The sequence below is a fragment of the Dysidea avara genome, chromosome 8 (assembly GCF_963678975.1).
Source record: "Dysidea avara chromosome 8, odDysAvar1.4, whole genome shotgun sequence".
Taxonomy (NCBI): Eukaryota; Metazoa; Porifera; class Demospongiae; order Dictyoceratida; family Dysideidae; genus Dysidea; species Dysidea avara.
The window spans coordinates 22,323,831-22,338,783 of NC_089279.1; the positions used below are offsets into that span (position 1 = coordinate 22,323,831).

At 37.6% G+C, this 14,953-nt stretch overlaps 1 protein-coding gene and 1 long non-coding RNA gene across 2 annotated transcripts; one reads left to right on the top strand and one right to left on the bottom strand.

Moving 5' to 3' along the window:
• Positions 1-3,136: 3,136 nt before the first annotated feature.
• On the bottom strand, positions 3,137-4,086 carry LOC136263228 (uncharacterized). The gene is made up of 2 exons (XR_010704504.1): positions 3,851-4,086; positions 3,137-3,684 (listed from the first exon to the last, which is right to left on the bottom strand). It is a non-coding gene; the product is annotated as an uncharacterized lncRNA (long non-coding RNA).
• Positions 4,087-4,141: 55 nt separating this feature from the next.
• LOC136263227 (serine/arginine repetitive matrix protein 2-like) lies at positions 4,142-6,290 on the top strand. Its single transcript, XM_066057728.1, has 3 exons — positions 4,142-4,324; positions 4,385-4,639; positions 5,868-6,290. Exons 1-3 carry the CDS (start codon positions 4,265-4,267, stop codon positions 5,919-5,921), a joined length of 369 nt encoding a protein of 122 aa, XP_065913800.1. The 5' UTR covers positions 4,142-4,264; the 3' UTR covers positions 5,922-6,290.
• The last annotated feature ends 8,663 nt before the right edge of the window (positions 6,291-14,953 follow it).

Below are 14,953 nucleotides of genomic sequence, written 5' to 3' on the forward strand. Positions count from 1 at the left end.
CTGCAGAGAGATCAACTACAAACAAATCACCTTATAGAGAGTTCAGCTACAAACAAATTACCCTATAGAGAGATTGGCTACAAACAAATCAACCTGCAGAGAGATCAGCTACACACAAATCAACTTGTAGAGAGATCAATTACAAACAAAAATCACCCTGTAGAGAGATCAGCTAGAAACTACACACAATGTAAGGAGTTCAGCTACAAATAAATCACCTTATAGAGAGTTCAGCTACAAACAAATCACTCTGTAGAGAGATCAGCTAGAAACTGGACACAATGTAAGGAGTTCAGCTACAAACAAATCACCCTTTAGTGAGTTCAGCTACAAACAAATCAACCTGCAGTGAGATCACCTACAAAAAAGCACCTTGTACAGAGTTCAGCTACAAACAAATTACCCTGTAGAGAGATCGGCTACAAACAAATCAACCAGTAGAAAGATCAGCTACACACAAATCAACTTGTAGAGAGATCAGCTACAAACAAATCACCCTGTAGAGAGATCAGCTAGAAACTAGTCACAATGTAAGGGGTTCAGCTACAAGTAAATCACCCTGTAGATAGTTCAGCTAAAACAAATCAACCTGCAGAGAGATCAGCTACAAATAAATCACTTTATAGACAGTTCAGCTACAAACAAATTACCTTGTAGAAAGATCGGCTGCAAATTAATCAACCTGCAGAGAGATCAGCTACACACAAATCAACTTGTAGAGAGATCAGCTACAAACAAATCACCCTGTAGAGAGATCAGCTAGAAACTAGATACAATGCAAGGAGTTCAGCTACAAGCAAAATCCCCCTTTAGTGAGTTCAGCTACAAACAAATCAACCTGCAGTGAGATCACCCACAAAAACGCACTTGTACAGAGTTCAGTTACAAACAAATCACCCTGTAGAGAGATCAGGTAGAAGAATTCACCTTGTAGAGAGTTCATTTACAAAGAAACCATCATATAGAGAGTTCAGCTACAAAGAAATTACCCCGTAGAGAGTTCAGCTAGAAGAAGTCACCTTGTAAAGAGTTTAGCTACAAAGAAACCATCATATACAGAGTTCAGCTACAAAGAAACCACCTGTACAGAATTCAACTACAAACAAATCACCCTGTATAGAGATCAGCTAGAAGAAGTTACCTTGTAGATAGTTCAGCTACAACAATTCACCCTGTAGAAAGATCAGCTAGAAGAAGTCACCTTGTAGAGTGTTCAGTTACAAAGAAACCATCATGTAGAGAGTTCAGCTGCAAACAAATCACTCTGTAGAGAGTTCAGCTACAAAGAAACCGCCATGTAGAGAGTTCAGCCTCATACAAACCACCTTGTAGAGAATTCAACTACAACAAATCACCCTGTAGAGAAGAAGTTACCTTGTAGAGAGTTCAGCTACAAAGAAACCACCATGTAGAGAGTTTAGCTGCAAACAAATTAACCTGTAGAGAGTTCAGCTAGAAACAAATCACCCCGTAGAGAGATCAACTGGACGAAGTCACCTTGTAAAGAGTTCAGCTACAAAGAAGCCATCATGTAGAGAGTTCAGCTGCAAACAAATCACCCTGTAGAGAGTTCAGCTACAAAAAAGTCACCCTGTAGAGAGTTCAGCTAGATGAAGTCACCTTATAGAGAGTTCAGCTACAAAGAAACCATCATGTAGAGAGTTCGGCTATAAAGACACCACCATGTAGAGAGTGTAGCTGCAAACAAATCACCTGTTACAGAGAGTTCAGCTACAAAGAAACCATCCTGTATATAGTTCAGCTACATTTCAAGTCACCCAGTAGAGAGATCAGCTGCAAAAAAAATCCTGTGGGGAATAATGGGCATGTAATAAATATATGTATATAATTTGTATAATTACTAATAAAATCAAAAATAATTGAAGTACCAAAATTCTTCTTTAAGTTCTTTTCTTCTTCCTGTGGTAAAGAAAAAAAACACATGGGTTAAAAAATCCCCAAAGCCAGCCATAGGCCGGCTTTGCAGTATACAAATACAAAAAGAAGTGATATCTTATCAAAAACAGCCAAGCTGTAAAAAAAGGTGTGGCCCCCATAAAGGCCATGGTGAAAAAAGATGTGAAATCCAAGGTGGCGGCCAAGAAATGGCTGTGATGGTAGGTTAATGGTTACATTTTAATAACGGCAATTCAGGTGAATTTTGTGCCGCTTGGTCTTGGCACCAAATTCACCTGAATTGTTGTTATTAAAATGTAACCATTAACCTACCATCACAGCCATTTCTTGGCCGCCACCTTGGATTTCACATCTTTTTTCACCATGGCCTTTATGGGGGCCACACCTTTTTTTACAGCTTGGCTGTTTTTGATAAGATAGTCTAATAGCTGCTACATTTTGGCAAATCTGCGAAAATTTTATTTTTAGCTACATTGCTCAACCTCGCTATTTTCCCCTCGAAATATTTAGGCTATATGGTACCGTATATATTTAATATCTAAGGTGCAAATGAAGTATTTTGGAGATTTTATCACTAATAGCTATTTTTATAATATCCAAGTGTTTAAAAATGTTATTATTTTGCTCCTTTGGCGTTAAATAGTCTCGCGCCGCCCGCTTAGGGGTGGGCGGCGCGAGACTAGGCGTTAAATTATTTTTCGATCTCAAAAGAAACCGGTGAAACCCCCTTACAATTGCGCCTGGTTTTGAAGTTTAAATTCAATTATTCAATTCAATTATTAGCTTTATAGTGCAATGTTACAGGTGTAGTTACATGCCAACATGGTTGTACAACAATAAAAGTGAGTTAGTGTATAGCTACAATTGCACTAAAGGTAGCTAAATCTGGTAAGTACCAGATCCTGATAACACAAAATCATTAATAGCAGACTAGCTAGCTGGCTACATGCAGTGCCCCCAACAAAACCTGTATCTCACCTGAAATGTACCTACTATTTAGACTACTATACCACATGCACAGCAAACCATCCGAAAAGAAAAATTCTCGCTTACAACATGTTGACGTCATGCGAAACATATAGATATGTTTGTGCACGAATCTCCGTTTCCAATCTAGTTGGAAAGTATACTGTATCTATGGTGTGTGTATGTATGATGTATTAGTGATTCTTACAATGTGTAATTTGCCTAAAGCTCAAAATCTACAGTGTACATGCAGTAAGAGAGAGAAAACTATCTGATTCATCAAGATGTTCAAAAACACATGCACAGTTACAATACATCTAAGACACATGCGACAATACTACTGTACAAAAAGCACAGTATAGGCATGACATGCAAGGAAGCTATAAAAAGAAAAGGGGGATACAGGACAAAGCACATAAACAATTAGACGAGTCAAGTTTAATCTTTAGCCTAGCCCAACCCAACTTCCACACCATCTTAATAACCTAATACTTCTGCTAGCTTGAATATCCTCAATTTTCAATTGAGTACTGTCAACTGCTTGTTTAAGCTGCAGTTGACCATCTTGAGCACTCACAAATGGTTCTTTAAGCTCATCAAATTTCCTCTCAACTGCTTGGTTAAGTAGATCACGATCATGATAATATTTCCACACTAGAATACCCGCAACTCCAATGGATAATCCACATACGGAAATTCCAATTAATACACGTCTATTCCACCGAGCAGTTTCTTCAATTCGCTGTAAACGATCATCAAACTCAGCATCTTGTCCGGCATTCATTTCTTGTAGCGTTAGTTCTAAATGATGGCAACAACAACTCGGATAATTGCATGATCTAATATGTACGTATTTTGTCCGATGTGATTCAAAGAAATCTAGCTACATGCCTATCAGGTTTATATTATCAGGTTCAGCGCTTAGCTAGCTAGCTATATAGCTAAGCTCCTGATATTAAGACCTCACCGTTTTTGAAAAGTGTCGGTGAATCGCGTCTAGCGTTTCTGTTTCTTTCTTGGACCAGGTAGATTTTTACACGTAGCGTCTGTCGTGGCGTGTCTGTACCTTCCTTTCTTCGAAGAATAGTTATCTGAAACGGAGCTCTGTATTTTATGGTATTGCTCAAACTGGCGCTATAGTCTCGTGCCCATACGGGCTAGCGCTAATTGCGCATTAGCGCGAGCCCCGCTGGGCATTGCATTAGCGTGAGCCCCGATGGGCATTGCATTAGCGTGAGCCCCGATGGGCATTGCATTAGCGCGAGCCCCGATGGGCACGAGACTAGTGGCGCCAATGTCTTGACTTTGAACTGAGGTTGACTGAGTGTGACCATAGATTGTACATACCTATGTTGTGACCTACTGATTAATTCCTCATTAAATGGACGCAGTGGTGTTTTCAGAATCAGCCACTCCGAGAAGGCGGTCAGTTCGCTTACAGGTGAGAAAGAGCAGCATCGTTTATCGCTCGAATTAATTAACCCACTTCAACTCTACATAGGCCAACTCGATACAGGATAGTGTTAGTAATTCTCAGAAGCGGAAAACTGCCACCAGTGCAAGTAGAACGCCTAAGAGACACAAAAGTGATGAAGCAACTGTCACTCCTTTAAGGAAGAAGGGCAGTACCACACCTAGCAGCTCCAGGCAAGCCCCTAGATCGCAGACTAGGTCTAGTGGTATGAAGGGAGGAAGCAAAACCGAGAACCACCGTCCTGGAAGTTATGGTATAGCACAACTGTCAGATGGTGATTTGGTGAGTAGTAAATAGAAGTCTCATAAATCCAGGCTGCTGTTCAGTGTGTGAGTAAGCACATCCCACACACGTGTGTGTGCATGCGTACACTGAGAGGTGTGACACATTCACAATCATGTACGTAACTGATTGGTAATATGATTTTTCAATTCGAAAATTTAAGCATGGGATTGCCATAGTGTGATTTGTGATGTTGTTAAGTACTGGGTTCTGAAGGACAACGTTTAGCAATAGTTGGTCACTTGTATTGTTTAGTTCGTGACTGGTTTTCGATCAGTTCTGTTGATTAGCATGGGTAGAAATTGCTCATGATTCATATTGTATACACACACGTACACGCATGCTCACACACACACACACACACCTGTAGCCTTAGCTACAGGTGTGATATCACTATGATGATATCACTATCTGGATATCCTGAACGAAATCTTTCTGGATATCCTACAGATAGTGATATCATCACTTGCTATAAAAGCATTGTATATTTTGTTATGAACATGTTTGTTAGTACTTTATAATAAAATAGAAATACACATAACACTTAAATGAAGATTAAGTAAGTTGGTAATAATGTTTAATAAGTACCCTTAGCTAGTAAAATTTGGGTAGTAATTTGATGCCATCTGGATAGTTTCTAGTAATTTTATGTTAACGTTTCCTTGATCCAGTCAACATGTTATTTGGTTTCCATGTGGGATGATCATTAAAGCAGGTGTGTATACCAGTAGTGTGTTTGTCATTGTCTGTCTCTTTATTTTGGAAAGTTGCATGGCCATGGCTGGTCAGTGAAGTAGCTTTTGTGAGGCTAAGATACAGTACTTCACACAACAGTACAGGGAACAAGTAAACTTCCAACATGGCCATGCATGCATTGCACTAAACTGAGCTAGTGACACCCCTATAGTTTAATTGTATAAAATCAGTTATCTAATTGCTGTTTAAAAATATCAAATTTGGCTTGCCTAGTGTGAAAGTGTAAGCAGCAATACAGCACTGTAGCATAGTATAGTAACACTAACACTGAAATTGTAGCTATAAATATCCCTGCTGCATTGTGAAAATGCCTCCTGTGATGCTCGTTGACTTGTGATACCATACTCAATAATGTTTTAGTGTGTACAAACATAGTACTTTTGCTCATGAATAAAATATCTGTTGGTTTAAAGTAATTTTACTAGTAAACTAAGTGCAAGCATGTTAAATACAGTATATTATGTTTGAATAGCTCCTCTCCAATGAAAAAGCTTCCCTCATGATGATGACAGTGCTCTTCAAATGATTATTGCCGATCAATGTAGTGGCCATTTGCAACTGCTATGAGAGCGATCATCAGTTACACCAGACTTTGGATTAAGACATTAATTGTTGCTGCCTGCATTAATAAACAAACACTTTATTAGCAATTGCACATAATACAGAACTATACGTGTGTGTGTGTGCGTGTGTGTAATGTGTGCGTGTGTGTAATGTGTGCGTGTGTGGGTGCATGTATAGTGTGTGTGTGTGCATGTGTAGTGTGTGTGTGTGTGTGTGTGTGTGTGTGTGTGTAGTAGTGTGTATGTGTAGTTGTGTGTGTAGTGTTGGTGTGTGTGTGTGTGCACATAATAACTATGGTAATCAAAGTACTAAAAGTTGCAGACAGCTATATGTGTGCTACTATGTGTATTGCATTTATATAGCTATGCATACTGTAAGCAATATAAACACCTTATGTCAAGCTCATGGTGACCTTCTGTAGGTTCTAAATAAGGGACAATGATGAATCCCACTCTTTTTGTGTTTGCAACCTTGGACAGTCTGCTACCATATTAAATGTAATGTAGTTATATTGCCGTCTGATCAATGATCATGGAACCAGTCAAGACTTGTAGCATGTCAGGTGCAATAGGACAACTTATTTCATCAAATTTAGCCTAGCTTCACCATTAGGTATATTTGATAGGCTGGATTCCCATACATATCATGTATCTGCAACACATAATAATATTTATCATGTTACCTGCCCTGTTGGCAATCACAACCAACACTTATTTATTACAATAAATAAACTGATAAATTCCTCAATGCATGGTACTTACATACATACATACATTTCTGCAGCTACTTGTGGTTGAAACTTGGCTACATGATCATGCTTTGTAAATTTAACTGTCAGTATTTTGTAAATTTAACTGTCACACCTAGCTTTTTACTTACTCAGTTGTATGCTATAGATGATAAGATTAATACAAGTGGTGAAATTTTGGTTAAAGTATGAACCACATTGTAGAGCATGCACTCCCTGAAGCTACTGAATATGTTTCTCATTTAGAGCTGTTTATGCCAGCTCCTGTACATATATGTACATTAAACTTCAGCCCTTAGTAAGTTATTTTTACACTTACTAATTTAGTCCACTTTTGCTGCTAAGTGTGATTTATTAATACCATACATCATGAACCACAGTAGTGGTTCATAATAGAGATCGCCTATGTTTTATCCAAAATCCTAATAGAGCACTCAACTAAACACCACCTTATAAACCTTTTCCAACCTCAAAAGAAACCTTAGAAGTTAATTTGGAAGACTTTTATTAGTAACAGTGACCAGCACTGAAGGTCTGACAGCAACATGTGCCGCAGCCTTAGGATTACCTAACCTACAAGGACTTAGACTTATTGACTTGACTTGGTGACTTGACTTAATGACTGAAAAGGTGTAACAGAAAAGAGGCCAAAGTAAGGAAAAAAAATCCCTCCAACCCCAGGATTCGAACTGCAGGTCACCCAATGTCTAGTCGGGGTCACACTCAGGTCCACTAACAAAGATGAAGTCAAAATTTGCCATTTTAAACCATTTTGTTCATTTTATTATTTTTTTTCCCACCAACAGGGCTAGAGCAAAATGTGAGTACTTTTTGGGGATAGAAACTACATTTTTCTTCCTATGTCTTTCTACCTATTTTTAAATGCACATTACAATGATAACACATTCTCAAGCAATTTTGCTTCTTGTAGGTTCACTTTGCCATTGATCTTCTGACTTAGTTTCTGCAAGGGTAATATATGTATTAAGTTCATACTAGAGCAACAATGTTGTTGTGTACTTGACTTAATTGTGATCACAGCTGCACAAATCAGAAGCCATACTATTGCTGACCACAGCATGCTATACACTGCCTGCTAACTCTAATAATATTAGCTGACTACTTAACAGCTATACTGTACATGATGACTAACTTGATATACATGTTTAGTACTGTGTAATATCAAGCACCACCAGCACCTCTTATTATCATGTTAGCTATCCATAAATGGATTTACAAAAAGTAAACAAACTAGTGTAAAAATAATTTTCAAAAATTAAAACATGGGAATAGTAGGGATCGCTGAAAAAAGTAAAGAAACAAGGGTCAAACAAACCAGCATGTTAAACACACAGAGATCTCTATTTGGGCTCAAACATTTATACAGAAGCATTCTCAGTGCTTACTGATTATTTTCAGTACTTATCTGCCCCTATTTATATAAAACTACTCATTTTCCTTAGTCTCTAGCTATACCATATCCATTGAGTCCAAATAGAGATCTCTTGTGTGTTTAACATTCTGGCTTGTTTGACCCTTGTTTCTTTACTTTTTTCAGCTAGCTATCTCCATTCCCATGTTTCAATTTTTACACTAGTGTATCATACTGAGGTAGTGGTTTTCACCTCCCTAACCATGACATCTTTAATGTGTTTCCTTTGTTAGTTTAAAGTAGTGCTGAAACGATTATTCGGTTATTTGACTATTCAGTCGGTAGGACACTATTCGATTCGTTAACACACTATTCGAATAATCGTTAGCACTTTGTACACTGTATTCAGATGGAAAGGCCAGCCTTGAAACTTAAGATTGTGAATGAAGTGATGTATTTATGCTGTAAAAATTCTATTTTAGAAAAGACACTGTTAGAAATAGTGCTTAGGCTTTAGCTACCTTGCTCCCTAACTAAAGGTTTCAGTGCTTATTCAATAGAAGTATAAAATTAAAGAATAATCGAATATTCGGTCATTTTGTTCACAACTATTCGAATAGTAAAAACTGCTATTCGTCTCAGCACTAGTTTAAAGGCTTTATTTATTACTAAGGTTTACTTAGGTTTGGTACTTTTTTCAGCTATCTCTGTTCCCATGTTTTAATTTTTGAAAATAAAATTATTTTTACACTAGCGATTGTGGTAGTGGTTTTCACCTCCCTAACCATGACTTCTTTAATGTGTTTCCTTTTTTAGTTTTAAGGCTTTATTTATTACTATGGTTTACTTAGGTTTGGTACTTTTTTCAGCTATCTCTATTCCCCTGTTTTAATTTTAAATTATTTTTACACTAGCGGTGTGGTAGGGGTTTTCACCTCCCTAACCATGAATTTTTTAATGTGTTTCCTTTGTTAGTTTAAAATTACTTAGGTTTACTTATAGGTTTGGTCAACTTTTGCTGCCTAGAATGGTTGACTGGTTTTGGCCATAAACCCTTCAATAAACTTCCATTTGGTATTCAGTCGGTAGGACACTATTCGATTCGTTAACACACTATTCGAATAATCGTTAGCACTTTGTACACTGTATTCAGATGGAAAGGCCAGCCTTGAAACTTAAGATTGTGAATGAAGTGATGTATTTATGCTGTAAAAATTCTATTTTAGAAAAGACACTGTTAGAAATAGTGCTTAGGCTTTAGCTACCTTGCTCCCTAACTAAAGGTTTCAGTGCTTATTCAATAGAAGTATAAAATTAAAGAATAATCGAATATTCGGTCATTTTGTTCACAACTATTCGAATAGTAAAAACTGCTATTCGTCTCAGCACTAGTTTAAAGGCTTTATTTATTACTAAGGTTTACTTAGGTTTGGTACTTTTTTCAGCTATCTCTGTTCCCATGTTTTAATTTTTGAAAATAAAATTATTTTTACACTAGCGATTGTGGTAGTGGTTTTCACCTCCCTAACCATGACTTCTTTAATGTGTTTCCTTTTTTAGTTTTAAGGCTTTATTTATTACTATGGTTTACTTAGGTTTGGTACTTTTTTCAGCTATCTCTATTCCCCTGTTTTAATTTTAAATTATTTTTACACTAGCGGTGTGGTAGGGGTTTTCACCTCCCTAACCATGAATTTTTTAATGTGTTTCCTTTGTTAGTTTAAAATTACTTAGGTTTACTTATAGGTTTGGTCAACTTTTGCTGCCTAGAATGGTTGACTGGTTTTGGCCATAAACCCTTCAATAAACTTCCATTTGGTTCTACTTGGGGTACTTAGAGATAATGAGTTACTCTCTAGAATTCCTATGGATATAATTACATGAAAATAACAAGGAGAAAACATCCTGACCACCTGGTAGACTCCTGTAAGCGTTCGAGCGTAAATCGGATGGCTGCAGGTTCGAGGCTACCTAGGTCCAGTCATGGATTTTTTCTCCTTTCTCCAACTTTTCAAACACACCTTAAGTAGTTAAAGTCTAAGTAGCTAAAGTCTTTGAGCAGGCTGTAGGACCAGGTGTCCTACAGACCTTCAGCACTTATGCTGTAAAGCATTAATAAAAAAAATAAATAAATAAAAAAAAACTCTTGGTTTGTGTGGTACTTTTACTAACCACTAGATCCTGTTCTATGTAAGTTCTTTCACTTTGGCCACTTTTGCTGCCAAATGAGATTAATTATGACCATCTAGATGCATACATACCACACTAACCATTATGCTTTGAACAGAACTGTGTAACTGCTTTGACAGCCTGCATAACCTTGTGTGTATTTGGTGTTCTGTTCTCAACGATAAGTCAACCTGCTTGTAGTCATCATACACATAAGAGTAATGGTTTTTTTGTATATGTAGCTTGCTTTATGCAGTCATTGTTAATATTTTATAAAGGTAAGATGCAAGGTATATTATCACCTTCAGTATAAATGCACAAGTTCCTTATGTGATCACAGTGTCTATTATGACCATCTGTTGTTGACACTTAGCAGAGGTTTTTACCTCCCTAACCATAAACCCTTTTAGAGTATACTTCTGTTGCTGATTTAAAGGTTTTTACTAGCCACTATTTTAAAAGGGTTATTAAAAGAACATGCAGATCTAAACATAAGATGTGTACTTGACAAAGGGTGCATGTTCTACAGTAACTCCATCCTCCTAGGAGTGTGTTGGAAAGAACACATTTTTAACAGTGTATATTGTCTAATTGAGCTAAACACAGATACAAGGGCTCCTACATTTGTTGTCTTATACTGAGACAACTCCAGTAATGATTTTATTCTGTTTTACTGTGTCATGTACAGTACTACAGTGTAGTGTGTAAAGAAAGTGACCCATTATTGAAGGCCACACAAGGGTTTTAAACTAGTAGCTACTCGCTGTTATAGATCCTTTACACTGAACTGCTCTTGGAGCTGCTTTATACACCAAACGCATACATGTATGTGATACCAGAAGACCTGATAGTTTTGTAAGTCATCTTTCATCTACTCAACGATTTTTTCATTAAATCTATCCAGTGGTGGAGCTCTCTGTGTCCTTGGAGGCAAGAGAAGCACCATATTATAGTGAATTTTTCTCCTATATTAGCTAGATCATATTAATTTTTGATTTATTGCATGTAGCTAAATGTTTCTGTTTGTGTTATTGTATGTTTAATTGTTGGTTTTTTCTGTGCACATGCTGATGTAATTTTTTATTTGTGTATGATGATTACTGAAAACACAGTTACAAACTGATATGTTCAGATAAGGAAAACATTACAAATCACATAGATAAGAGTATATTGTGGATTGTAAATGTGTATTTATACTTCTGGCAGGTAAGAACGGCTATTGCTGACTGTTTGGAGCAGGGCCGGTTCTAGAAAATTTCTGCCAACTTTAGGGTAGGGGCGGGGCCCATACAATGGAATTAGAACCTATACTAGCTAAATCAGGCCCGTAGCCAGGGGGTTCGCCCCGGAAGAACCGCCCTCTGGAAAAAGGTCCACAATTTCGGCAGTAAAAAGGTCCACAATTTTAGTATACAAGTACAAATTTTCAGTAGCAAAAGTCCATTAGCTCCAGTTTAATAAATTCCACTAATAAGAAGCTAAATTAAGTGCTCCGAGTAGCTGGCTCATTCAATGCTTGTGATGCAATGCAAGGTCGAGATACTCTAATAGAGCAGTCAACAACTCTAATAAAACAATCATGCACTCTACTGAATAGAACAGTCACAATTATACGTTTTCTTTTAAAATCTGTATGTAACTACTTTTTATTTACAAAACCATATTTGTTGTCACTAAGTCTAATTTAAAACTAGAACTTTTATAATACAAAAATTTTGGTGGGCAAGCCCCTCCCATGCAGAGCCCATAAATAGCATCCATGCTTCAATGCACAATCCAACATGCAGATCTTTCCCATTCTTATTCACTGTATATATTATAGACACAGATGGTATATAATCACAGATGGTATAATTACAGTATACTATAGCAGTAGAGATATTTCCCAGATGTCATTCGAATAGCTGGTCTTGCATGAGCTTACCTAAAAATTGTCAGCCTTTTTTCAAAAAATTTCCTGGAGGGCATGCCCCCAGACCCCCCTAGTTTCAGCATGCTTCGCATGTTGATGTAATCCATATTAAAAGGCCTCAAAAAAGGTCTACTTTTCTTCTAAAAGAACCTACCCAGATAAAAGTCTGGTTATATGGCCCTGTAAATAGATTATTTAAATTATCTACGAGTGAAAATCACCCTAAAATGTCATTCTAAGCAGATTTAATATCTCATCAAGTAGTTACAGAAGCTATGAAATCATATCAAGACACACGGTAGTGTGTCGTGCGGCCCAAGAAGCCGGCGCGCCACACCGTGAGTATATTGACAGGAAGAACGAAAACGTCATTTTCACACCTTTGTATCTCGGTGATCACGTATCTGATTGGAACCAAATTTGCTACACAGTTGCCCGCCAGCCAAGGGAGTCTACATTCCAAATTTGAAGGAAATCGCTCCAGCCATTTCCGAGATACGAGCTGCCAAAGTTTCGTTTTTTTTTCTTCGTTTTTTTTTTTTTTCCTTCTTCTTCTTCGTCTTTTCGCACACTTGCAAAAATTGCTATAACAAGCAAACGCGTACTCCGATCGCCTTGAAATTTGGCACACAGAAAGGGAGTCCAAAGGCGAATCCTAGCATCAAATTTGGTACAAATCCGATGAATGGTTCAGGAGTTATGACCGATTATTCGCGTAAAACGAGATCGATTTGTTGTCACGCCTACAGGGTAAACCGCTTCATGGAATGAGTTGAAAATTGCTATGTAGATGGAGTAACCATCGTAGGAGTGCCTTTTGGTGGTTTGAAAGGAATCGAGATAAAAACCACGGAGATATGACACAAAACCCAACCTGTGTCACAATTACGCGATCGATTTTTATGAATAAAAAAGTATTAGTTTTCACGCCTACTAGGCAAACCGCTTAGAGCAATGAGCTGAAAATCGGTGTATAGCTGGAATAATCTTCATAGAAAGTCCTTGCAGTAGTACAGAAGAATCGGATTACAAACCACTGAGTTATGATTCGAAAGCCAACTCCGTGTAGCAAATGCGAGATCGAGATACTCTAATAGAACAGTCACCCTAATAGAGCATTCGGCTAATTTATTTACTCCATTATAGAATTTTATTACATCACAAGTTATTCTGTAGGGAGTTCAGTTGCAAACAGTTAATCTTATAGACAGTTCAGCAAGAAGACAGTCACCATGTGGAGAGTTAAGCAAATATACCACTATAGAGATTCAGAACATTACAAGTCACACTGAAGAAAGTTCAGCTATAAACAAGTCATGCACTGTGTAGAGAATTCAGCTACAATTAAGTCACTCTCTAGAGAATTCAGTTACACAGAATTCAGCTACACACAAGTCACTGTGGAGAGAGTTCAGCTACAAACAAATTACCCTTTAGAGTGATCAGCTACAAACAAAACACTTTGCAGGGTGTTCAACTGCAACAAATCAATTACCTTTAGAGCGATCAGCAATGAACAAATCAACACAAATCTACCTGTAGAGAGATCAGCTAGAAACAAATCACCCTGAAGAGAGTTCAGCTACAAAAAATCACCCTGTAGAGACATCAGCTAGAAACTAGACACAATGTAAGGAGTTCAGCTACAAGCAATCACCCTGTAGAGAGTTCAGCTAAAACAAATCAACCTGCAGAGAGATCAGCTACAAACAAATCACCTTATAGAGAGTTCAGCTACAAACAGATTACCTGTAGAGAGATCGGCTACAAACAAATCAACCTGCAGAGAGATCAGCTATATACACACAAATCAACTTGTAGAGAGGTCAGCTACAAACAAATCACCCTGTAGAGAGATCAGCTAGAAACTACACACAATGTAAGGAGTTCAGCTACAAACAAATCACCCTGTAGAGAGATCAGCTACAAACTAGACACAAAGTAAGGAGTTCAGCTACAAGCAAATTACCCTGTAGAGAGTTCATCTACAAACAAATCAACCTGTAGAGCAATCAGCTAGAAACAAATCACCCTGAAGAGAGGTCAGCTACAAAAAAATCACCCTGTAGAGAGATCAGCTAGAAACAAATCACCCTGAAGAGAGGTCAGCTACAAAAAATCACCCTGTAGAGAGATCAGCTACAAACAAATTTCCCTGTAGAGAGATCGGCTACAAACAAATCAACCTGCAGAGAGATCAGCTACACACAAATCAACTTGTAGAGAGTTCAGCTACAAACAAATTACCCTGTAGAGAGATCGGCTACAAACAAATCAGCCTGTAGAGAGTTCAGCTAAAACAAATCAACCTGCAGAGAGATCAACTACAAACAAATCACCTTATAGAGAGTTCAGCTACAAACAAATTACCCTATAGAGAGATTGGCTACAAACAAATCAACCTGCAGAGAGATCAGCTACACACAAATCAACTTGTAGAGAGATCAATTACAAACAAAAATCACCCTGTAGAGAGATCAGCTAGAAACTACACACAATGTAAGGAGTTCAGCTACAAATAAATCACCTTATAGAGAGTTCAGCTACAAACAAATCACTCTGTAGAGAGATCAGCTAGAAACTGGACACAATGTAAGGAGTTCAGCTACAAACAAATCACCCTTTAGTGAGTTCAGCTACAAACAAATCAACCTGCAGTGAGATCACCTACAAAAAAGCACCTTGTACAGAGTTCAGCTACAAACAAATTACCCTGTAGAGAGATCGGCTACAAACAAATCAACCAGTAGAAAGATCAGCTACACACAAATCAACTTGTAGAGAGATCAGCTA

What these genes read in the sequence shown, in the direction of transcription:
- LOC136263227 (XM_066057728.1), top strand. Translation starts at nt 4,265, where the DNA reads ATGGACGCAGTGGTGTTTTCAGAATCAGCCACTCCGAGAAGGCGGTCA. An exon ending in GGCGGTCAGTTCGCTTACAG is followed by an intron (nt 4,325 to 4,384) that starts GTGAGAAAGAGC and finishes AACTCTACATAG; the next exon opens with GCCAACTCGATACAGGATAG. An exon ending in AACTGTCAGATGGTGATTTG is followed by an intron (nt 4,640 to 5,867) that starts GTGAGTAGTAAA and finishes ATGTTTGAATAG; the next exon opens with CTCCTCTCCAATGAAAAAGC.